General features: G+C 39.5%; 1 protein-coding gene across 1 annotated transcript in view; it reads left to right on the forward strand.

Annotated features, from left to right (window-relative positions):
• The window catches only part of si:dkeyp-115e12.6 (centromere protein F), a 31,517-nt gene that overhangs the window by 5,740 nt on the left and 383 nt on the right, over positions 1-25,394 (forward strand). The window contains exons 7-18 of the mRNA XM_041797464.1: positions 1,926-2,190; positions 5,734-5,927; positions 7,453-7,578; positions 7,784-7,912; positions 12,644-12,766; positions 13,557-13,692; positions 14,549-15,906; positions 18,945-19,649; positions 19,952-20,223; positions 22,067-22,166; positions 22,774-23,323; positions 23,541-23,672. Coding sequence (XP_041653398.1) covers positions 1,926-2,190; positions 5,734-5,927; positions 7,453-7,578; positions 7,784-7,912; positions 12,644-12,766; positions 13,557-13,692; positions 14,549-15,906; positions 18,945-19,649; positions 19,952-20,223; positions 22,067-22,166; positions 22,774-23,323; positions 23,541-23,659 — 4,077 coding nt within the window. The 3' untranslated portion in view covers positions 23,660-23,672. The remainder of the gene's footprint in view (positions 1-1,925; positions 2,191-5,733; positions 5,928-7,452; positions 7,579-7,783; positions 7,913-12,643; positions 12,767-13,556; positions 13,693-14,548; positions 15,907-18,944; positions 19,650-19,951; positions 20,224-22,066; positions 22,167-22,773; positions 23,324-23,540; positions 23,673-25,394) is intronic.

Raw genomic sequence — 25,394 nt, forward strand, 5'->3', positions numbered from 1 at the left:
GGCTCTTTCTTAAGAAGTACATCTTTTATAATAAACCAACATCTGGACTCTATAGTATTTTCAGTCACCTGAAGGGAACTAACTGGTGTTCATTTAGGATTCTTTTTTTTTTATCTTGGACATTGCATGATTAATTGTTATAACAGTATGTTGGCTCAACTTAGACTGCAGCACCTTTTTTTTCCTGAAATAGATCAACAAGTTGCCCAGTGGTGCGTGACACTTTTTGAATGTATCTTGTCAGGCTTTCAGGGCTTATTCAATGTTATTTATGCAAAAATATTTTTGCTGGTGTAGGTTATTTGCCTTCACATGATCCCGATGACAGGCAAATGTCAGATGAGGGGCAGGAAGTGAAGAATATGTCAGGAATGAGTAGGAACATGTGAAAATTATTAGGTTAAAGCTCTAACTGGACCTGCATGCTGCAGTTACTAACAGAAAATTTCTACATCCATTGAATATGATCCCTATAATTTACAAAAAAGAAACATAGGTTAACTAAATTACTTGGCATTGAGGCAATCAAACAATAAAACAAACAATATTGATTAGTGCTGCAGACATCCTGCTCCATGTGTAGTCAGACAAAACACTGAACTAAGAGGTGAGCTGTGCCCCTTTACAAGCTTTCCTCCTCCATGTTGTCATAAACATTCTTTTAATAGAAACAATGTAATATTATGAAGGAAATAAACATTGTTGGGTGAAATGATAATGCATTTATGAATGAGCTGGTTCTACAAAATGGCTCTTTTATGTGAACCACAGTAGCTAGTTCCCATTTGAGTGCTAATTTTCTGTTTTCCATGTCGCCATCTAATACACATTTTAAAGTCAAAACTGGCACCAAAAGAAGAGCTGTCTGGGAGCCAGTAAACTGGCTCTTATTACTGAGCTGAGTCAAATGATCCAGATCTCTACAAAGAGACAGATTTCTCATCACAATGAGTGAGACTGGACAGACATCAGCTGTGGAAACATAGGCACGATCAGGGTTTACTGTGCCAAACCATACTGAACAAAACCAGACTGCTTGGTGGAAATGGACCATGCATAAGCACTCACTGAAACTGCTCATTCAGGGTTTAAACAGAGGCTTTAAATCTATTTCTGCTGTTTCTCCATGAACTTTTTAACATTTTTTGCCTAAACGTTCTGCTACTTTTAGGACACAGAAGTAGCTTAGGATCATTTTTCCCTCTCACAGTTTGATTTGTTGGCACAGTTGTTAATAGCACAAAACTTTGATAGTGTTTCTTTGATAGTGTTTCTTTATGCAAAATTGCAAAATTACAAGTGTGCCTAGTGGCACACATGTATATTTTGCATGTATATATGGCCAATATACTGTAGATGCTGGAGAGTACTCAGATACAAAGGTAGTTCTATTTTCTTTATGCTTGGGGGAGCAATGCAGTAATGCCTCCCTATCTTTTCTCTTTGCATTTTCCATAGATTGGACAATAAGTGTCTGATCATAGCCCCTTTGAATGAAACTTTGAGACATTTCTTTGGCCTCAGCTTCATAGTCTTTATCATCACTGCATGTTCTCCTGAGCGTTCTGTGTTTGTTGAAACAAAGTAATAGAGTGAAAAAGGAATGGTTGAAATATGTAATTCCTACTATTGATTTAGTTTTGACTTTTACCACAGTTTCTAGGCTCCTTTATAAAGTAATGTAGTGTTTGTAACAACAATAGATTTGCTTTTGGGATCAGAGATTCAAATTTAATTTCAGAAAGTATCATTCATATAAAAGCAATGAGTCATTCTGAGTAAAAGTTTTTTTCTTGGAGTGAAAGAGCTTTCCAGCTAAAACCCTGTTGTTTTTAAATTCTGCCCAAATCTCCCTTCAATTCTGACATCTGTTCAGCACACACCCACGTTTGTCTCTGTGTCTAATCATTGTCTCCTTCCTTCAGCAAAGACTCCAATTCTCAGAAGTGGCCCCAGTCCTGTTATCACGGCAGCAACACAAGAGCACACCCCACCGCCACCCGGCCGACCAATCGGACATCTTCTCAACTCCCATGTCTGTGTTTCCGTGGGAACGGGATGACTCGGGGCCAGCAGCCAGGAGACGATCCCCATCCTCTCCCCAGATGCCCTGCACTGATGTCATCAGTCAAGGCCAGCAGGAGAAGAGGGCTTGTGGGAAGGAGAAGGATCACAGAGCAGAGACAGACAGTGAGTAGGGATGTTAAATGGTAGCCTTGGTAATATGGCACGTCTGGGTGTCGCCATTTCAAGGATTCATTTGAGTGGCTGTCTGGAAAACTCAACAAAGTCAGACTTGGACACAGCAGTGTGTAAAATAGCTGAACCAAACAAAGAAGTTCTCAGCACTGTTATCCATTTAACTGGCTGTAATTGTCGTATTGTGAGACATAAATTTCACACTAAAGCCTTTGATTTTTGGATGTTTGTCCCCAATGAGGGAGAATGTTGTGGTTTTTTTAGATGTTGTTTAGAAAAGTCAACAGTATTGACTGTGTAGACAGGAAGGCTCATTCAAAGCCACAGGGGGGATCACAGCAAAAATCTAAACACAGCTGGTTTTGAGTGAGAGATGAACAGAAAGCTCTAGTTAGAACTCGAGTTGGCTTATCAGCCAAAAGTGTGATTTTTTTAAATCGGCACAGCAGCTCATCGCAGCGTGGGATTTGGTTTTCTTCAACAACCAAATTACCCGTTTGAGAGTACGCTTAAGCCCTTTTCACACTGCCATAACTACCCTAAAAACCGCCTCCCTGCCGGAGGAGTCCCCTGAAATGCCTAGTGTTTTTTAAAGCGGCTGCTGCCACCGCGGCTGCAGCAATGACGTAGAGGTGCTTCGGTGAACATCACAGCAGAGCCCACCCACAAGCCCATCACACTCCCCTCCCCAAAAACATGGTAAAGTACCTCACAATCTCTGTATATTAACATGTATAATGTACTATAAAATGAAGGGAAAAATACGGTTCCGTCATCAAAATAATTCCCCCAGAGAAGATGTTTCAGTGGTTGGTTCCACAATTTTTCTTCTAGTTGTCTTTATACGAAGGTAGAGCCGTGTTGTAGAGCTCAGGATATTCAGGATACACCAACATTATGAGCTTCTCCATTGTTTGCTTGGACCCACGAAGACTGCTTTTTCTGGGTTCTCTTCCTCCTTCAAAGTGATTGGCTGCTGCCAGGCGGCTGCCGCCAGAAAGTAGAACACGCCGAACTCTGAGCGGCAGGGCAAAATCTGTGCGCATTCACGTGGGCGGCAACCGCTTCTGGGTCCTACCGCCGCGGTTAAAACCGCTTCCCGTCTGCCGCCCGTCCCTCATTAAAATGACTCGATGTTAAATGGCTGCACTTCAGTAAGCATTGTTTTGTTCAGGAGTTGGCCATTGTTTCTACTTTATTGCTTCTTCTTCTGTCAATAATCCAGCAGGTATTTCAGAGTTTGGCCTGGAGTGGCCAAACTTGTGATGGAAAGTAAATCAGCCCTGCTTGGTTTGGATCGGTGCAGCCAAAAGTCAGAGTGGAAAAGCCCCATAGGTCTCAGCCCCAAGACTCTTTGTCTACCATCGTAGACAAATCCCTAAAAATGTGACCCTATATATGACATTGTTATTAAGTTATGCTGCATATGTGGGATCAGCTCTTGCCCTCCCAAGACACCAAACGGAACAAGGGTTGTTGGACAGGTCAGTGGTTCCTGACCCTTTTTTTTCAGGGACCCCCTTCTTATATAAGAAAAGCTAAACAGAACAGAAAAATTAAATATCGATTTTAAATTTTTTCATTGATACAATCCTGACACTCTTACTCTTGCCAAAAGATCTATGTATAAACGATCAATTATGTGTCTAATCATGACTTTTAAAAATACTTGCAAATCTAATTTGGCAACTTTAGAGTCGACAGAGCCTTACATCCCCCCTTAGATCTTTGGCGCACCTTGAAGGGGGCTTGGACCTCAGGTTGGGAACCAATGTTTGATGGATGGATGAAAGCATGAGTGGATCAGTTGTAGGTTTTCTATAGGATAAATTAACCAGAGAAAATAACCATCCTTAATCTCTCAACCATAATATTTCTGTTTAATGAATTTGACACACTGGCTATTATTGTAATCCATGACTGACAATGATATCATTTGATAAAATATTGCATTCTTGTTTGTCTACCCTTGGTGATGGGACAGCGTCAGCAAGAAGTGCATCAAAGCATTGTAGCCATCCTGAATCATGTGTCCTCAATGTAACCTCAACAGCACTTGTTACATAAGACTGTGTAAAAATCACTGGCTCAGCCAGAGACTCCTCTGCTCGCTCCCAGGCCAGATCCATGATATTAAGTGGCTCTTAGTACACTTAACAATTGTGATATAACATTCCCTTTTCTCTGTGTGTTCGTTCAGAGGATGAGTGGAAAGTTCAGTGTAAAACAATAAATGCTTCTCTTAACTGTGAGGACACAGCTGTGGAAGAGCAGTGTTGCAGTGTTTACATTACACATGCTTTTTTCCTGCTGTACTTAATGTCCTTGCACTCTCGCTCTCTTTTTATCTCTCTCTCTGTACACATAAAGGTTGCAGGATTTAATTAGATTTGCTTCTGACAGGGATACACAGTTTGGTGGATGAAATAAAATCATAGGTAAAAGCTGCTGGCTCATGCAACAGTATATGTAATCTTAAATTTCAGATTGAAATTTGTGTACAGCTGTGTTGCAGCTGTCCACTTAATAAATTGAACAGTGTTGTAAAATAAATGGGAACTGGAGAACGATACAGGAAAACATATTGGACAGATGGGAAATTGATTTCATCCCTGGCTTTAGAAATCATCAGTCTGACATCCTCTGGCAGCTGCTGTGGCCATCAATACACCAGCCTGTATGGATTGACCTCAACTCTGAGTTGCAGCTTTGTTGTTTATTGTTGGTGGTCAGTTGAAGACAGCATTTAGTCTCATTGGTAACTTTTCTAAGCATTCTGGGGGGGAAATGGTTTATATTTTCCCAGTATTTCCTCTCCCCTGTCACTCATCAACACTCCACCACCTTTATTGTAATTTTTTAGGATAAGAAATAGTAGAAAACATTGTAAACCATAAACGTTTTCATGTTTCATATCTTAATTATGCTATCTATCTCATGTATTTGCCCACATCCTTGCATATTTTATGCTTTGGATCATGCCTATTCAGCATTCTTGCACCCTTTGCACATCTTGCAACCACACCATCAATGCAATGGACTTGTTTATATAGAAAAAATACCTACCCAGAGTTTGTACATATCTAAATCTTGTTTTGTAACACTTTGTTTCAGTATAATTTATTTTCTATATTAAAAGTTTAGTTCCTGTACATTTAGAGAAAAGCTAAGTCAAATTCCAGAGTCTTGCTTATGAACCTTAAATATATAAAATATCCCTTTTTATTTTTTAACAGTCCATTAAAAAGATTTTATTGTATGCAGTTAGATGACAGGTCCAATCTACTGTTTCTGTTCACCATAACAAATCTCTTAAGTATCTCTTAAGTAGAAATTTTGTTACCCTTGTTATACTACACAACAAAGCCCCCCATGTTTGATTTCAAACAATTATTTATTTGTTTTCTGACTGTGAATATTTAATTTTTAAAATGATCTTAGTGGTATTAAGATGAAAACTCTTTTTCTGTGATCTGCTGTACCTGAATAATTTTAGTAACCAGTTTGCCTCTTTGTTTCTGACCTGTCATCCAGTATCTTTGTCAGAAATGCAGAGTCGTGTGTCTGCTCTGGAGGAGGAGCTGTCTGTGAAGGCCAACACCTTGAAGTCAATTCAGAATGAAGCAATGCAGAGTAAGAAGGAGCTCACCGCAAAGGAGCTCAGCTATCAGAGAGCCCGCGATGAGCTCAGCCTGGCTCACACACGCATTGCCAAGGAGAGTGACAGGGTAAATAATACACACTGCTTCAACAGGTTGACCTTTAAATGCTATTTGTACAAGTCCATTTCTAGTCTGTTATATACATGTATGATAATTTACAGAAAATAAATATTCTAAAGCCATGACCAGTGTTAATTTTGGCAGCTCTTTTTAATTTTAGTCTCAGTCTTAGTCTTTAGATAAAATGTCTTTTAGTTTTAGTCACATTTTAGTCATTTCTACCCTTTTTAGTTTTAAGCCCATTTCAGACTGGGAGCGTGATGCACGCGTCTCGACTGCAACACGCGTGGATTATCAGTTTGATTGCATGTTAACAAGTCAGGGCTTTCAGACTGCCTGCATGTGCGCCGTGTCTCACGCAGCTGGTACACCAAGCTCAGGCACGGAGGGTTGAGAGATTCGAAGTCTCGCCTATTTTTTCTGCGTACCACGTGTGGCCGTGGACCATATTAGACAGGAAAATGAGAAATGGAGAGCAATATTTACATCGTTGTGGCAAATATGCACATAGAATATGTTTACAGTATGTTTCTTGATAACCCTGAGGAAGGCCACAAGCTTAAATGTGCCTGTTTTATAAAGTTGTTCCCTAAAGAGCAACTATTAGTGAAGCTTTATGTCCCCACACTGGATGTCACAGGAAAGATAAACACCTATGAATGCTTTTCTGGTTTTTGCTTTTCAGATTAAAAGCCTGGTTTAGTATTTCTGTAGAGAAACTCCATTCACTTGTACAGAATGCTTTTGTCTTGAATAGTTCCCGACAAACTTCCTCTATACGCGGAATCAATAAGCTTGTAGGGGGGTTTATTCAGGTAAAACTCATGAAGAAGGACAGGGCTTTGAGAGCAGGAAAATGCGGCTGACACGCAGCAAACTCACGCCTTGTGTGAAAGCCGCACCGGCAGGAGCCAGAGCTGACACGTGCGACACACGCAAGCAGCAAAACATGCTCCCAGTCTGAAATGGGCATTAGTCTAGTTTTAGTCAACGGAAACTCAAAACATTGTAGTCTAGTTTTAATCCATAAAAAGTCCTCACGTTTTAGTCTTTACTTTTAGTCTAAGCATTTATTCTCTTGCCTAAATCTGGTACCAAATCATGGTAGTGCGTTCTATGCAGTCTGCCAAACCCAGGGTCCCTTCTTTGTCAGGCTGACAGGCAGATTAGCTACAGCTACATAGTTTTTTGACAGATTTACCCTCAGTGAAGATATATCACAGATTTTTAATGTCTTGAAGAAACGAAACAAAACAGACTTTTTGTCAGTTTGAGTCATCACAGATCTGTTTTTGTTAGTCTTAGTCTAGTTTTTGTCATTGGAAAAAAAGGCTGTCGACAAACATTTTTAGTCATAGTTTTAGTTGACAAAATTAACACTGGCCATGACTGAGTCTTGAAGAAATTTCTTAGTCCTTTCACCAAGCCTATGGTCATGAAAGTAAAGTTAAAATGAGTTAAAGATGGCTGAAAATCTAGTTGTCAAAATAAAGGTGTGCTTTTTATTTATTTATTATTTTTTGTGTCCCAGGCATCAGGTGCTGAGCAAAGGCTGAAGCAGCTACAAGAGGAGCTAAAATGTCAGAGACAAAATGCAGAAAGCAGCCGACTGCAACACCAACAACGCTCTAAGGAGATGGAGAAACAGCATCAGAGGGTAAGAAAACAGATTATGCAGAAAAAACCCAAATACATAAATCTTTTTAATTGTGAAGACTTTTTATAACAGTTTATGCTGCCCTTGCAAATGAAAAAAATACAGCCTCTGAGTTAACTGTTAAAAATCTCTTAATTAGTGTCTTAGAAACAGTTTATGTTTTTCTAGATTCATATTCATGATGTTTGCTTCATTTGTTTCTCAGGATTTGGTGGAGCTTCAGAAGGAGAGGCACTGTCTGGAAAAGCAACACCAGCAGGAGGTGACTAAGCTTAACCAAGAGCTTCAGCAGGCCAGGACGCTCCACAATACTCTGCAGGCCCAAGCTGACAAGGTAAACACGCACAGTGTCTCATAAACATCTCATACTTAAAAAGACCAACAAGCCTTCTCATATGCATGTCTAATTTCATTAGCTAAGATAGAGCTTTTATAATAGATGATCATCAGCACTGGAGGGAACAATGAGAACAGAAATTATACTCACTTATTATTATTATTATAATACACTTAATCTGTGTTTTGGTTTGTATACCTGCTCTGTTTTTCCTGTTTCTTTTCCCTGCTTTCCCTGTTTCTCTTTCCCTGGAACTTCTGTTTCTTTCAAAGGTTAACAAAATTGTTTCACTTCTTTTCTTACGCTTGCTTTTTACCTTTGTTGTTGACTCTTGCTCTCTGTTTCACTCTTTTGCTCTGTGTGTTTATGTTTTCCCCCACACCGCCTCTCCTCTCCACTTGCTCCTCTCCTCTTGGTTTCTCCCCAGTGGGAAGGTTAAGCAGCGAAGGTAATGACCGTGTGACTGCGTCTGACAGTGCAGAATGCTTTGGTTATGGAAGTGTAAAACAAACTCATAACTTGTGTGTGAGAAAAATTCTTTCTAAGAGAGGCGTGAAGGCATGACTACAGGATGAGGGTGGAAAATGATAGAAGATAGTATGAAGGCGCTGCATGACCATAAGGAAAGAGAAGTGTGTTTGTGCTGTCTGACATTGTGTGACTTATTTTTCCTATTTCCTCCACATGAAAGAATGCTGCAGTGCTTAATTCCTATGCTTTTAAACATGAAATGTTTAACAATAGCATTCAATCTCACCACACTACCCCTTAAAATCTTACTTTAAATCCTAAACTACAAAGATGTTATCTTTTTTTTATGTGCTAATGCTAACAAGTTAACACACAAGAGAGGTGCTGCTGCTTCAAAGTAAACCACTTGCAAAATTGGAGACATTGTACTGCTGATGATGGCTCATGGCAAAAAGGAGGGGCATTTGCTTAAGTTCTAACAAAGTACTGGAAAAACCTGAACTTATCTTGAGGCCTGCTAACACAGAAAGTTAGAATGATCTGTTTTTTGCAGAAAAAATGTGCATAATCGTTAGTTCATACTTCTATTTTCATCACCTATATCTTATTTTTAAATTCCACATACTCTGTCTACACAGCGATCCACAGCAGTCCCCTTGCAGAATACACTGTAGAGCAAATTACTCCCTCTACTGTCAATCTGAGCAGCTCTTGGTCATCTTTGGCACTTCCCAGAAGCCAAGCTCTGTTCCACCCTGCTTGTAATACCCACCAGGTCTATTTCTGGTGCCTGCCGCGGCCAAATAACATCAATCCATGTAGAACAAATTAGTCCCAACAGCCAGAAAACGTGCAAAGCATTTGGTCATCTTAAAAAAAAAACACAACACACTGCATGAACTCCTGATAGTAAATCCTCCCTTTATCAATGTCACGTCTCATCCTGCAGCAAAAACAGCAGGTCACTGGTCAGTCACAGAGCTGCTACAGCACCATTTACGTAGAAAAGTTAACTGTTGAGGTGGAAAATCACATAATTATTACATGAAACTACAAATCCTTTGTAGCAAACATGGACTTTTTAAACAAAAGAGAGAAATGATCTACCACACCCTGAAAATGGCTTTACAATGACTTTATTTTAAAGAGGATGTGACTTTTAGAAAAAATCTGTGTAGCAACACCGCTGGCCATTAGGCAAACTACAACAGTACTGTGTTCCTTGTCCACTACGGCGCACTCCTTGTCCATGAATGAGCCTCCGGTTTATCAGCTGATACACACGCAGACCAGGGAGATTTACTGGCACCATGTATACAGAGGAGGTAAGTGAAGTAACAAAATAAAACACTAAATGAGTTGTTTGGATAGCATCTTTGTAAGCAGGCTAACGTAATTTAGCATACGTTTTTTAGAACATAAAGCATTACATTGTATTTCAGGGTCCGAAGTCATGCCCTACCTTTTCTACGGAAAGACGGCCGTCTCTGGATCGGAGCGCACAGAGCGAAGCTCCCTCTGTTTCTCAGATGCTCCACTGATATTTACCCTCGATTTCCCCCTGCGTCGGTCAAGCTCTCGTTTAGCTGGACGGGCTTCAGCAGATAAAACTGTCTTGTTTTTTTCTTTTTTTTAATGTTAATGCTTAGTTTGTGTGGATGTTTGGGTTACGCTAGCTGGTTGTTTACTCACGGAAGCAGCCTTCTCCATTGCCGTTTCTTTCTATTCTACGCACTGTAGCCAGGTATAAACAGAGCAGGGGGGTGCATGTACTACATAGCACCCGACGTCACATCCATTGAGATTTCATGGAAAATTCAGCCCGAGTTCTTCACAGATAAATGACTCGACAGGCTTATACAGGTAAACAAGGAAGAAGTAAAGAGCCTTGTTCTTTACATTCCAGGATAAATTTCCCTACGGGGACCTTGAAGTCTATCTTATCTTATCTTACATCGGGATAAAGTGTGCACCAATATATACTCAAAAATGGAAAGTGTAAAAGCAGAAAAGTTACATATAGCCCCTTTAAGTGAAGAGTGCATTTCACCTGTAGCTTCTTCAGGTTGGCCCATTCATTCTGCACCATGACTGGGACAACCTGAAGAAGCACAAAGAAGAAACTACAGGTAAAATGCATAGTTGGATTATAACTAGGGCTGGAAAATTAGTCAAAATTTAGATTAAATTGCAATATGTCTTGCTGCAATTTTCAAATTGTAGAAGGTGCAATTTTTATTTAACCTGAAAAGTGTTTCAAAATTCCAGTCTAATACAATTATTTTTGCTGCAGAGATGTTATGCTCTATACATGCAAACATTCAAGTCTAATTTTTTTGGAGAACAGATTGCAAAAAAATCCTACTTTCTTCATTTTTGTAAATTTTTTCAAATTAACATTGAGAACAACACACAATTATCATTCCCTTCAAAACAACAATTCATTTGGCTTTTTTTTTTTCCAAAATAGTTCAGCCTTATCTAGGATGATTTTTTACTTGTGTTGGTTGAAAATACAGAGGATGAGGAGCTTAGAAACAATCGCATATTACATGACAATCACAATATTGGGGGAAAAATCCCAATTAGATTATTTTTACAAATCGTTCAGTCCTACTGATAACAAAGTTGGAGTAAAGTCATTGTCAGTGTGTGGCAGATTATTTTTGTTTACTTTGCTCTTACAACCAGCCGACACCTGAGAACCTGGACTGTGTGCAGGGATCTCTGTTGAAACCGCTTAGAATTTTGGGAAAACTGAGCGAAAAAGCCTGTCCAGGTATATCCAAACTAAACTGAGTTCTGTGTTTGAACCATTTGGAGAACAAGCACATAAATGTGTCTTTAGAAAGATAACACTCTGAAGTTTCTTCCAAACTGGAGCTGCTACTGCTATTTAGTTATACAACAAAAAAAACAAAACTCCCATATTTTGATAAACAGAGACCTGTAGATGACTGTAGCTTGGCGGTATTGCCTGTAAAACTTAACTGGACCAAAGCATGAAGCTTCACATAATTCAAGTTCAAAGCTGATAACAATACAACAGAAAATGAGTATTGGACACCTGTTTTTATGAGGAAAAGTCCAAACATTTTTCAGATGGGAGATTCTGTAGACAATCCAGGACTTGATTGGCTTTTGCAGTCTGTTGACAAGAATAAAGACAGTCCCAGCTGGTCAAATGAGATGTCAGTCTGTAGGTCACTTTATATAGCAATGTTAATAATTGCCTGGAAAAATACATTGAAAAAATACAAACCTAGTCCATGGATCTTAATGATTGTAATCCTATTTTGGACTAAACCCAAGGACTAAGCGTCCTTGGGTTTCTTGAAAGGCGCTATACAAATTCAAGTTATTATTATTATTATTATTATTATTAAATGTTGACTGGAATTAAATTGTGGGGACTCATTCTGGTGCAGTAGGGCTGTTTTGATTGGAGTTATGATCAAGAGAGTACTGGAGAGCTTCTAATGGTGGGCTGTGCCACCAAACCTCTTATTGTTTGTTTGTTTGTTTGTAGCCTGATAAATGAAATAATTGTGTCTGCTGTGGTAGTTTTATCCTCGATTACATGGTCAGAGTCCTGGAAACCAGAGCTTTCTAGTGATGAAAAATATGTGATGTACTTTTGAATAGTCATTTTTTGAATAACTGAGTAGTGTAAAAAATCTGCAGGCCTGCTGGCAGGTTGGTAGGTTTCTTAGGGGTTAAAATAAACTTTTAAACCTCCTAATGTACTTACTCACCCATGGCAGAAGCAGAAAATCATAGAATAACATCAAAATGAAAGGCAAATCAACCACAGTGTGTGTGAGGTTGCTCACTGTCTGTCAGACCAAAGTGCTATGCAGCTGGAATGCTGCACAGGTTAAGTATGTGGAATTTGTGGGTTATTGCTTACAACTTAACAGAAAGGTAGCATAAGGACTGAATTTAATGTGCAAAACCTGATTTGAGCACTGTGGGAAGCCAGTTATCCTAAGTCTCCATTACTGCTCCTCAAGAGGACAGCAATCCATAAGACATGGCTTACACTCACTATTGATCCATAATTGCTCTCCTGTTTCCCATTCTCTTTACTGGTCTTGACTCCAGCATCTACAACAACAACTTTTATTTTTTTTATTCATTATGTCTGTGTTGTTTTAACTCATAACTTACACTTTTCCTAATACCATTTTCTTCCAGTGCTTTTTATTTAATTTTCCCTGTCTTTAACAGCTGCTGAGTCATGGTATTATTTTTCAGCTGTCTCTGCAGAAGCAGGCATTGGACAAAGAGCTGGACACATTGAAAGAGAAACTGAAGTGGACAGAAGGACAGCTGCAGGAGAGCCAAAAGAAAGAGGCTCAGACACAGGCCAAACTGATGGTAAACTCACACACACTGACACGCATGATAGCGATGGTCCTGAGTCTGAATGTATGAATTATTCATAGGATGAGCAGTAAGTATAAAAAGACCTTTGTACATTTTTTAACAGAATCTTAATGTGCCATATGCCAGTTCAAGAAATTGACAATAAATACTTTAAATAAGTAATGGGTTAATTTTGGCCTCTTCAGTCTTCCAGCTGCATTATGTTTTAATAAAGACCGTTTTACTGAGACATTCAGATGATTGAGTACCTCTTTACCTCTTCTTTCAGTAAAGAATAAACCTTCAGATGTACTCAAAAAGGACAAGCAGTGAAATAGTGAAATGCATCTTTATTCAACAGAAAACCCTATCAGAAGCTTTCTTTCAGGACACCAGACCAAAACTCTGTAGCAGTGTTGTAGTTAATTAAAAGCTTACTTACCACCTACAGTACTACAGCCTCTGCAGCTTATTTGTCTATGGTTTGTTCTGATTGTGACACAGAGTTGATAAGCAGCTGTTTACTCACAGGTCTTATGCAGTCATTCCTTATCTGAGAGTCACTCAAGACAAATAGAAATTCCAGGTGGAAATTTTCAAAATAAGACTTAGAGCAGGCTAATACACTCTGATTGTACACTGATTGGTAAATTTTAAAGAGGCTGGTGTCAGAAGTTTTATTAAGAGACTTAAGTCATTAATGTTGACATCAAAGATTCATCTAGAAACTGTTCATGACCCCACATCCGTCCATTTGACTGGAATCATCCCCCTCATGTTTTGTTTTTTATCCTCACATTAGGAAGCGGTTCGTGAGGCAGAGGGTGTGGCAGTAACTCTGGAACAGAGCAGGAAGAGAGAGCGAGCTCTGGAGGAGGAGGGGAGGAGACTAGCAGAGGAGCGAGCCAACGCCCTCCATCTTCTCAAAGAGCTGCAGGGTGAGGAGGGTGCTGTGGTGGGCAAATCCATGGGATTTGTCTACTACTGTGAAGCACTTTGTGACTACTGTCTGTGAAAAGCGCTGTACAAATAAAGTTTACTTACTTACTTAACAACAGGATATGAAGTAATAATAATAATGAAGCTTATGACATATGTTGTGAAACATGACTTGGTGTGTGGAGATGTTTTCATTTATTATCTCCACAGGGAGGTCAGTAGTTCGAAGTAATTCAGTGTCTAACTGATAGACAATGCAGCAGGAGCTTGTGCAATACCCTTGGGTGGACTCCTTGAATTAACCCCATCCTTTAGATTAATTAATTATTTTTTTTACAAAATTCGAGAAATGATTTATTCATGAAGATGAACCCTAATGTCCATATATTTAGCATTTATGTATGCTGGTTCCCAACGCTTTTTCCTTAGCCCCCCCATGATCCAGTTGGAAAAATTAAACATCAATGTTATTGTTTTCATTGACAAAATCCCAAGATGATAGGCCTACATACAATTGTTCTTGACAATAGATCCATGTATAAGCTGTCTATTATTACAGTGTACTAGAGTTACTCCAGAAAAAAAAATAATAAAGAAAAGAAAAGAAATAGAATTTCTTAAGTTTTAACAGTTGTTAGTTTACAGGAATAAATATATCATTTTTTAATTTTAAAAGTTGTAAACGTGCGTGAACTAAGACATGGAATTAAGAGAGTATAAAGTCAAAAATCTGACCACTGTTGCTTGCTTATCTCAGTGCTGCTTCATGCTGGACAGAAAGTATCATCCATTATTTCCTTGAAAATAACATCTCCTTTTTTATCTTCCATTCTATATATTTTCTCTTAATTCCAGAGCAAAAAGCTGCCTCAGCATCCCTTCAGCCTGTGCAGCCCATTGGACAGAGTTTCTCCCCTTCTCTTCCCTCTCGTCTGTCAACTCAAATCAAGAGGAACAGCTCTGCAAACCTCGCTGAGCAGAAGAGGGAAGAGGGAGAGGACATGGATAAGAGAAGAGCAGCGATTACAGCATCTTACCCCTCTGACAGAGAGCCAGGAGAGGGCATTGACTCAGAACACATTTCCCAAGACTCTGAGTGTTTACAGAGAGGGGGAAATAGCAGAAATGAGGAGGAGAGTATAAGACGAAGTGAGAGCGACTCTGCTGCCATGGTTGGTGGTGACTACACTGTTACACTCTGTCCTGAAAAGACACCTTTTCAAAACCCTGAGCAGGCCAAGGCCTCTGAGGACCTTCAGAGGGAGAATGCAGCTCTGCGTTCAGAGCTCAAAGATGTACGTGAAGAACTACAGAAGCGCCTGGAGGACCTTGAAGCTCAACGACGGGCTGAGGCAGAAGCCAGGACGCGGGTAAAACAGCTGAGTCGCAAACATGCCAGCCAGGCGGTGGAGAAGGAGGAGCAGGACAAGGGATGGAGGGCACAGCTGGAGAGTGAGAGGGCTGAGACGGAGAGGTTGAGGAAGGCCATGGCTGCTTTGGAGACAGAAATGAACAGAATAAATAAGGAGAAGGGAAAAATAGAGAGAGAAGAGCACAAAGGGGAGAAAAACAAAGCACTAGAAGACAGGGAGAGTGAAATGGTAGAGCTTAATTTCCAGCTAAAGAAACAGCTAGCAGAGGTGAAAGCCCAGCTTGCTTTAGAGCAAGAGGAAAGAAAGCTACAGGAAGCAGAGAGGAACCAAATTAAAAACACAGACAAAGATGTAAATAAGGAGCTAAGCAGGAAGTTTGAAGAGCTTAAAGCTGAATTAGAGGAAATGAAGCGCAGAAGAAATGAAGACTTGCTAGAAAAGGAGAAACTTTCAGTTGCCAACAGCCCTCTGACCTACCTGACTCTACATAACGATGAGTTTAACTCCAACCTGATTGACTGTGACAACAAGCTCCTCCCGTCACCAGTGCAGCACCTTCTCTTCTGCCAGTCCACCAACCAGCGCAATATGCTTGTATCTCAGGCCACAGCAGATCTCATCCAAGAGGAGCAACCAGTTTTAGACAATGAAAGTCCACCTCTGTTAAATGAGGGGCAAACAGAATGTGTGGACCTGGAAGACACTAGAAAAACCATGAGGAAGGATGAGCCTGCCCCTTCACATTTGGCAGAGGAGGTGGAGCGGCTGCAGAAGGAGAATGCAAAGGAGACGGAGCGCTCTAACCAATACCAGGTTAAACTGGAGGTCCTGCAGAACCAGGTAAATAATACTAAAGCCAGACATGCACCACTAAAAGATGTAAGAAACCCCATACATGACCACAAGTAATGATGATTTAACAGTTTTGTTCTTACAGTGTGTAGTGTACAACAACACAGCACACCACATATTAACAAATTCTGTTCACCATTGTGCAGAGTCTAAGCTGTAAGCCTCACATCTTGGCAATCAAATATGACTTTGGAGTAAACTATCTAAATGGCTACTAGGTTTTGGCTACATTATACATCCATTGTGGTGAAAATCTCAGCCCAACTCCTCTCCTTGTTATGTCGATTGGGGTTTCTTTAAAAGGGCACGTATAAACTCTTGTGTTGTTGCCACAGATCAAGAAATTGGTCCTCCATTTCTGATATTGACCTAACTTTATACTTCCTGTCATCACCATTTGTTTGTTGGGCTTCCTTTGTCAGTCAGCTTGCTTCCCAATTGGTTATCCTTATGTTCCATGTGACAGTCCATAGTGTGTTCTTAGCTTTCCTCAGTGATCCCACCAGACACAAGAGGATTTCTGATCATAAATATTGAATATTTTGATGATAAGTTTTCAGAGCAGGCTGACTGATTGTCTTTCAAGCAAATCCTGGAGGATAAAATAATTTAAAAAACCTCACATTACAGGTAAATCTAGAAAGATGGCTTTTAGAACCCTCAGTTAATCAGGACTTTTCTTCTTTTGGTCAGTAGAGGGGGATCAAGCCTAAAATTGACCTGATTATCTTGTGCTGTGTAGGGCATCCCTGCCTAAGTTGTATCGACAAGATCTAAAGATACACATTTATGTATTAAATCAAAAATTTGAAAAAATTATGACCACACTCAACATGTCTGATAAGCCATTTCTTTATTTTTGCAACCTATCTTTTGTTTCTTCATCAATGAGAAAACAGTGTATAGGTCAACATGTGGGTTTGGTTTTTTTTTTTGCAGTTGTATAAACATTTTAATCCAAGTGCAATCTGTAAAATCATTACAGGACTCCAAATAAGAGAAAATATATTTGTGAGACTTTTAGTTATTTGCTCTGATAGAAGTCCCAGACTTTTGTAGCCATGCATTAATTTGCCAGTTCTGTCAGTATGTAATATATGTATGTCTATTAAGCCATCATACTGCAGATGAAGTCAGGCATAGCTACACAGCTTGTGCTTGGGATGCACAGATGCATCAGTTTAACATTAGTATCGGCCAGTTTGACAAACATCAGACTTAGGCAAATAATGTGGCATGAACCAGTGTCAGTAGAAGATGTTTACCTCCTGTGTGAATTAAATTTAATTATGGTGTTTAGCACACCTAACTTTTGATTCAGAAGGGAGCTTTATTATTATGCAGGAGAAGTCACATGTTGGCCAAATTATTATCTGTTTTTGTGATCAAGCACCAATGTGCAGTTGAATGGACTGATTCACCAACAGAGGTGATAAAAAGTCCTCAGACATCAGTCCTTAATTTTTTCAACTGGTGTATCTCTAGCTTTTACTATATGTCACTTTTTAATCCTCTGAACCCTGCCAGATCACTGAGTGCTGTTAACAGTATCTTAGAAACTGTGAGATCTTTTTGCTTATCTAGAGACGGCTCCTGGTGGTTAGATCCCTTCCAGAAAAATGTTAAATCCAGGTGCAAATTGTGGTACTTATTCTTTGCTTTGATACTAAAAATCCAAATTGCTAAAACTATGATGATATGACTGTTTATTTTGCTTTTTTGCGATAAAAATCGTAGTAGTGTTGCTGTCAGTCCTTCCTTTTGAGACCAGAAGTAAAAGACAACAATTGCTGTCAGCCTCTCAACCAATTACAATGCTCCAATATCTTTTCTATTGTTTTCTTGACGTGGCGACCAAACAGAGCCAGCCAAAGATCAACAAGAGACAGAAAATTATGTGCCCCTTAAGAATGGAAAGGAGAAATTTGACACTATGGCCCAAATAATGAAAAGATGACATTTACACCAATGTGAATTGGTTTTAGAGAGATAAATGATAGTTAAAGTTTCTATTGTGTGTTTGTTAGAAAGTTATTTCTTTTTTCTCCTGATGCAAGGCCAGTAGGAATTAAATCCAGACGTGACTCAGGCTTAGTCATTGTTGATCTGGGTGGGATTTGTGTAACGTTCTGTGAAATTCATTTTCTGTTTGGTCCTTTTACTTGGTCTTTCTGGTCATTTAGCTTTTGATACATGCATCTGAAACCCTTGCAGCATGCATATTGTGATAGCCCAGAGTGTCCTGAAAAGATAAATGTGTTTGACTTGATTTTACTTGAAAAGGTTGAGATTGTACATGTATTTTTGCATAAACACTGCAGGCGGACCAAAAATAGCAAAAACTTGCTTGGGGTTCCAAGTGTTAACTGCAGTTCTCAGTTTTGATAAAAGCACAGAGTTGGTAATATGAAGTAGATCTGGTAAAAAAAAATATTTAATGCAAAAAATTCGATAACTTTGTTTTTAAAGAAGCTTGTCACTCAGTGAAGGTAGCATAGGAGGAAGCTCAATGTTCCCATGGTGATGATGGACAGCAAAAATACAGGAAAGTAAGTTGCAGGAAAATAACAGTTGAATGTAAAGTATAACACCAACCTCAGTGTTGTCATTTTAGTTCTCACCAAAACCCTCAGAGGAAGCAGTGACAGAGGAAACCAGAAACAAACTACAGTGCCAAATTGAAACATAAATAGGTTACTAATTATTGCTTTAAAGCAAAAAAATGATAGCTGTCTATAAACTGTCGTCAATCACTCACTGAGATTTATATGATAGGTGGTTAAGATTAAAGTACAGCAATGACTTTTCAAAATGCACTCACAATTTGTCCTGTAAGAGTTTTGTTTTTTAAGATTGAGTTTTAAACAGTCATGTCACCACTAAAACTTAAGTACGCTGTGGTTTTAATGTCTCGTGTGCTCTGTAGTTATTTTCTAAAGACATTGAAAGCCTGGCTATAGCAGTTTATTACTCATTGCCCCTCAAGGTATTCTCTGCTCCTCTGTCCTTACATTTCCTTCTTTTAGGTGACGCGTCAGACCCAGCAGCTGACCACAGCCTTTGAGAAGCAGAGTCAGCACATCTCTGGCCTTTTAGTCGAGCTGCAAGAGAAGGAGCGCACCCTCTTCAGCCAGGGAGAGGAACTGCAGCGCTGCAAAGAAGAGCTAGAAGCACTCCAGGCCATAAAAAGGGGAGAAGAGCAGAAGGGACAAAATGAATCGACCATCAAAGACGATGTTATAGAAAGGCAAGAGACTTCATATGAGGGCTCAGTGAAAACCTTCATGCTTACGGAGCATCAGCATCGTCCAGACACTGAACTCCCACATGAGACTCACCATGACTCTGCTTGTCTCATTGGAGAAACTGAGCGCACTCATTGTGAAGGAACTGCGGACATTGCTGCAGAACTTTTTGCTCTGCGACATGAGAATCAGCTGCTGAAACAAAGAATGGACGGCTTCACTACCTCAGCCACCAAAACACCAGTTTTAAACAGCAAAAAACAAGAAAATACAGCCAGCGAAAAGCTAAACAAAGGAAATTCTGCTATGTCCTGTTTGGTGGCGAAGAATGCAACTAGTCTTCTTGGTGACATCAACGACAAAGAAAGGGAGGCAGTGTTACAGAACACAAAGAAGGGAGGAGATCAAGGTGGAGATTTAGAAAGGGAAGATCTGAGGTCTAAAACTGACAGTGAGCTGGAGACAGAATCAGAGCTTCAACAACAGGTGACCGTGTACAACTTCTTTGTATCACAGTTTTAAAGATAAGTCTTACTGAAAACTATTTTTAAGTTGCTCACGAAGGCAGCAGTTTTTTGTGAAATGAAGCTGCGGGTAAGATCCTTGGGGAACATAATGTACATCAAACAAATAAAACAAAGAATCACACAAATTTTAAAGTGCAGCATAAAAATATGATCAGTTATTTGAAAAAATGCTCAAGGATTGTCTTATGTGTTAATTTGTTAATTAGTTTAAAAGTGAGCTTTATTTTAAAAAGTTTGTCTTGTCTTTCCATTCATGTCCAGGTGGTGGAGCTACAAATGAAGCTACACTCTCTCACTGAGAAGAACCAGGAGCAGGCAGAGGAGCTTTCTGTGTGGAGACTGGCCTCCCAGCCAGCCCCAGCTTTTGACATTCCCAATACAGACAACCTGCCAAACCAGCAGCAGACTCATGAGGTGACCCAGAACCAGTCAAAAGTTCAGGAAAGCCCCAGTAATGTGACAGTGATCAGAGGAGATGAGTTACTCCTTTCCTGCTCCTCCAACAAACTGCAGGGCCGCATGCTGTTCTCCAGGTAGGTCACTCATGCCAGGGCCGACCAGAGATTAATGCTGTGACTTTAACTTACACCCCTAATTTGGAAAAAGTTGAGGTGCTGTGGAAAATGTAAATAAAAACAGAATTCATTGAGTTGTAGATCTCATAAACCAGTATTTTATTCACAATAGAACATGAACACCATATTAGATGTTGAAACTGCAACTTTTTACAATGTCATGAAAAATAGCTCATTTTGAATTTGATGGTAGTAAAACATCTAAAAAAGTAGGGACAGGGCCATTTACCATTGTATAGCATCCCCTCTTCTTTTAACAACAATCTGTAAATGTTTGGGAAGTAAGGGGGCCAGCTGCTGGAGTTTTGGGAGAAGAGTGTTGTCCCATTCTTATCTGATGTAGGATTCCAGCTGCTCAGAAGTCCTGGAGTTTCTGATTTTTTGCTTTATTATGTGCCAGATGTTTTCTATTGGGGAAATCTTCAAGCTGTGCTGTTGTGATGGATGCGGTATGTGGTTTTGTTTAAGACATGACATTTGTGGTTTCCAAAAAGAACTTCAAATTTTGATTCACTCTGACCCCAGAACAGTTTTCCATTTTCCCTCAGTCCATTTTAAATGAGCTTTGGTCCAGGAGAGACAGGAAGGTTTCTAGATCTTTTTCACAAATGGCTTCTTCTTTGCATAATACAGCTGTAACTTGATTTGCAGATGACACAGCCAACTGTGTTGACAGACACTGATTTCTTGAAGTGTTCCTGAGCCCATGCAATGATTTCCAGTACAGAATCATGTCGGTTTTTAATGTAGTGCTGCTTGAGGGCCTAAAGATCAAAAGCATCGAGTATAGCAATTTAGCCTAGGCCCAGATTCTCTGAATCTTTTGATCTTATGCACCGTACAAGGTGGGATATTCAAAGTCTTCACAATTTTATATTGAACATTTTTCTGAAATTATTCCACCATTTTTAGATGCAGCTTTTTGCAGATTGTTGAACATTTGCCCATCTTTACTTCTGAGAGACTGTGCCTCTTTAAAATACTCCCTTTATACTATTTCTTTAACCTAAAATTTGTGCCAGAATACCAGTTTACACCTTTTTTGCAGCAGAGATGGTTTACATTACATAACATGTAATCATTCAGGTGACATTTTTTCAGAATATTCTGCAAAAAAAAAAATCCTACTTTCTTCATTTTTGCACATTTTCTTATTTATTATGAGAATGATGTAAAAATCACCAGTCCTTTCAGTACAAAATTCATATCCATTTTGCAGAGCAAGTCAAGAGCAGCACAATAAGTTATCTGTTAGGAAAAACATAAGATGAGGAACTTCAGAAATAATCGCATATCAAGTCGCAATCGCTATATTGGGGGAAAAATCACAATTAGATTATTTTCTCAAATCGTTCAGTCCTACTTTATGCCCAGTCATGTTACATGCCTGTTGTCAAATAACCTAATTAGTTACAGCATGCTCCTCTAGCTGTTTTTCATTAGTGCCACTTACTTTCCCAGCCTTTTTTGTCGCCCCATTCCTACTTTTTTGAGATGTGCCATTACATTCAAAATGAGCTAATGATTTTCATGAAATAGTAAAATGTCTCAGTTTCAGCATCTGAAATGTTTTTAAAAAATATGGGTTTATAACATTAGCAAATGATTACATTCAGTTTTTATTTATATTTTACACAGTGCCCCAACTTTTTTGGAGTTGGGGTTTTACATTTTATGCCAGTTTTCTTATGCTGAATGCATGAATGCAAGTGGATTATAGAATTAAATGTATATTCTCATATTGATCCGGTTTTCTTAATCGGTGTATTCCTTAAACTGTTTTCTTTTGTTTTACTCAAAGACTGCAGCACACTAGCCTTCCTGAACCACAAAGTCTCCATCCTTCTAAAAAGACTGCAGCACTTCAGGAGTACAATCAGGACACTGACAAGCTCGACAAGGTACTGTCTTAATGATCTCAAACTCACTTACCAGACCATAACCTGTTTTATTTTTAGGTTTTTGAAGTAAAAATTGTTAGTTTTTTGTAAACATAAATCATTTGCATATCGATGAAGTTTGTTTTTCCAGTGATTCTTGATATGAAGCATCATAAATTGTGAAAAAATTTCCAGGGAGGTCTCTTTAGAATGTGCTGGTGTAATTCATGCATGACATGCACGGAGCTACAGTCGGGGTTTGTGTAGTTCAGCAACTTTAAATCACAACAAATGGACAATCTGCAATGCACACTTGTGAAATCTGGTTAAAGAGAAAATAAAAATTAACATATATGAAAAAATGTTCCATTAGTAATGAAAATGACATGAATTATAGGGTATCAAACATTTGATACTAAATGTAACATTTTTAAAGTAATTTCTTATCCAATTTATGGGAATATTAGTATATTTTATTCAATTTTACCTAACCTGGGCTCGTCATTGCTAGCAAATATCCCTACTTTAAATGTGTTTTTTTTAATCCTCAAACCATAAGCTATGTACATCATTCACACGTAGAACTTTGCTTTTAATTGTGTCTTGTTTTCTCATTTTTTTCACTCAGGAAACTGAAAAAGAAAACCTAGACATCAATGTCTTGCATCAATCAAATACAGCTCTTACACAACACAAAGAGAGGAAAGACTCTCAAGTCACTAAAGATTTCCACAGAATCTCAGGACCAAATCAGACAAAAACAGCAGAGTGTTTTCTAAAGAATCACGAGGCCCAGCCAGAGGCCACAAATGCAAACAATAAAACAAACACCACCAGTGATTCTACAGACAGATGTTTACAGACTGGCCTGAAGAGCGTCAGCAGTCAAACAGAGGGGAATTTCTATCCTCAGAGTGCTCCAAAACCAGCTGATGTTCACTGTGCATACACACAGACTGATGAGGAGGAGGAATTAGTAGAATCCCCTCCAGTCTCTCCTGTACCGTTATCTGACAGGGCAGCGGTTGGAGACGCAATGTTGTTGTCAGGTTCTTTCCCCATCCCAGCTGACCCAGCTCGCCTGGCTGAGAGAATCCGCCGAAACAGGATGCAGCTGTCTGCCGCCTTTGACGACACTGAGTATGAACCCTATGGACTCCCTGAAGTTGTCATGAAAGGTAGAGTACAGTGTCAGCTGAAGGCTGATGGGGGGCTGTGTCTTGGTAGTGACTTTCTGACCTTGTAATGTACAGAAAACATAAGTTCCTTCCCTTTGTCTCTAAGCACTTCCTCCCTTTATGTACTTTTTATTTTTAAGTCATCACTCTCTGACCTTCGTCTGCTTTCAACTACTCATCGTACTTTAGTCACGCTGCCTCCTCCTCTGTTCTGCAGGTTTTGCGGATATCCCCAGTGGTCCATCATGTCCCTATATTGTGAGAAGGGGTTTGTTAGGGACAACTGTAGTACCTGCCCCACAGAAAGAGCCAGGACAGGAGGAGGAGACTGATTAAAACACAGCTTCAGGTAACTTTAAAAAAATGTTTTCTACTCTATGAAAACATTGTTTAATTTTATGTCAAATAAGGAGGTAATTCAAAAAGCACTCTGAACGTTAACTTGAGATACATTTGGTGTTTCAGGATCATTACATGTGATTTTCCATAAACTAAGCGTGGGCTTTGAAAAGTGTAGAAGGCATTTTTCAACTTTCAACACTAAAACAGCTCTTCTGTGTTCCCATTGGAAAAGTTCCCAGGAAGTGCATGCACTCTGGTATCGCTTCCAGGGCACATGTGCAGCCTGGGATTGCTTCGAGCAAACTTTAAAGTGTGATTTTTAGTGCATTTCTCCCTCATTATGAGAAATTTATAAATGGAAGAAAGGTGGGGTTTCTCTCTAGTAAATGCATGCTTATGAGGTTGTATTATCATTGAACAAAATCCTCAGTTCAAGAAGAGTGTAGGTGGGCAGAGCTGGACAGTCCTGAGGCCTGTACGACGAAGCTGGATTTTCTCTTATCGAGATAACTTCAGGATTAACCCTGTATTTTCTGTACAACGACACTGGTTCACTTCTTAGCAGGATAAATCAGCGCGGTAACTTATGTTGAACGGCTAGCCTGCTCCAGAGCAGGTTATGTTCTGGATACGAGATCAGCAAGTATAAAAGTGCCACCTCCTGATCAATCAGTTCTCTTGGAAAACGGCCTGCCCATTCTTAGAAGATCCTGTAGGCATTGGTGCACGGATCGTGAGTAGAGTGCTTAGGAGAGAAAGAATATTTAGGGATAGATGCAATCCTTTCGATTTACCCGATGACATCCTATTTTCTGAGAAGGACGCCCTCCCCCTGTTTTCTTTAAATTTTATTTTTTCCTGTGGGCTGCAAACAATACCAAATAAATTCCGCTTATTTCATCCATGCAACAGAGACAGTGTGGAGAAATAAAGCCTTGTCACTTACCGCTTTGAAGAATGTTTTTATATTTGATCTTCCCTTGTTCCCAAGTCCTTTTTGCTCCACTAGGGTTGCATCTGAAACTAGAAAAGCAATCGGAGAGCGCAGACCTCCACTATTAGCCCTATCTACCAATAGTAAAGAATCCTTTGATGGTGATCCGGATCACTCCCAAAATCTAATCAGTTCTCCCTTATGCCATTTCTGACATTTCCTGAAAATTTAATCAAAATCCATCCACGACTTTTAAGTTATGTTGCTAACAAACAAACTAAAAAACCTTGGTGATAAAATAACCTCCTTGGCGGAGGTAATAATAATGGGGTTAATAATAATGGTCACACATGGCATAACTGCAGAAACATGGATTAATGGAACGCACAACTACTCGTGCCGTTCACAGTAAGGAATTAACATTACAACACAAAATTCACTGAGGAAGCTTTGCCCCAAACATCTGTACCGTAATAAAGTGAAACTGAGAGATCAGAGTGCTGTCCGTTTATATTGTATAATCTGAGAAATTTACGCATTAACAGAGTCGGCAGTTTTTTGCCAGCATTCCTTCCTGGCTTTTGCTGCAGCAACAGTGTTGCTTCTAGCCTGGATGATTGCTTTAAATTCCTCATATTTTTATAAGAATGATTGTCTGTTCCTCCATTGAGAAATACGCTGCTCTGCAGGGTTTCTCCATGTTTGCTATTGGTCAGACGCTGCAAACACCACCTCTTTTATGTGAGTGCACACTGATCCAGATTGGAAAACGCTGGGTGCAGTTACTGAGTTGAT

This window comes from Cheilinus undulatus, linkage group 10, assembly GCF_018320785.1.
Source record: "Cheilinus undulatus linkage group 10, ASM1832078v1, whole genome shotgun sequence".
In the NCBI taxonomy this organism is placed as follows: Eukaryota; Metazoa; Chordata; class Actinopteri; order Labriformes; family Labridae; genus Cheilinus; species Cheilinus undulatus.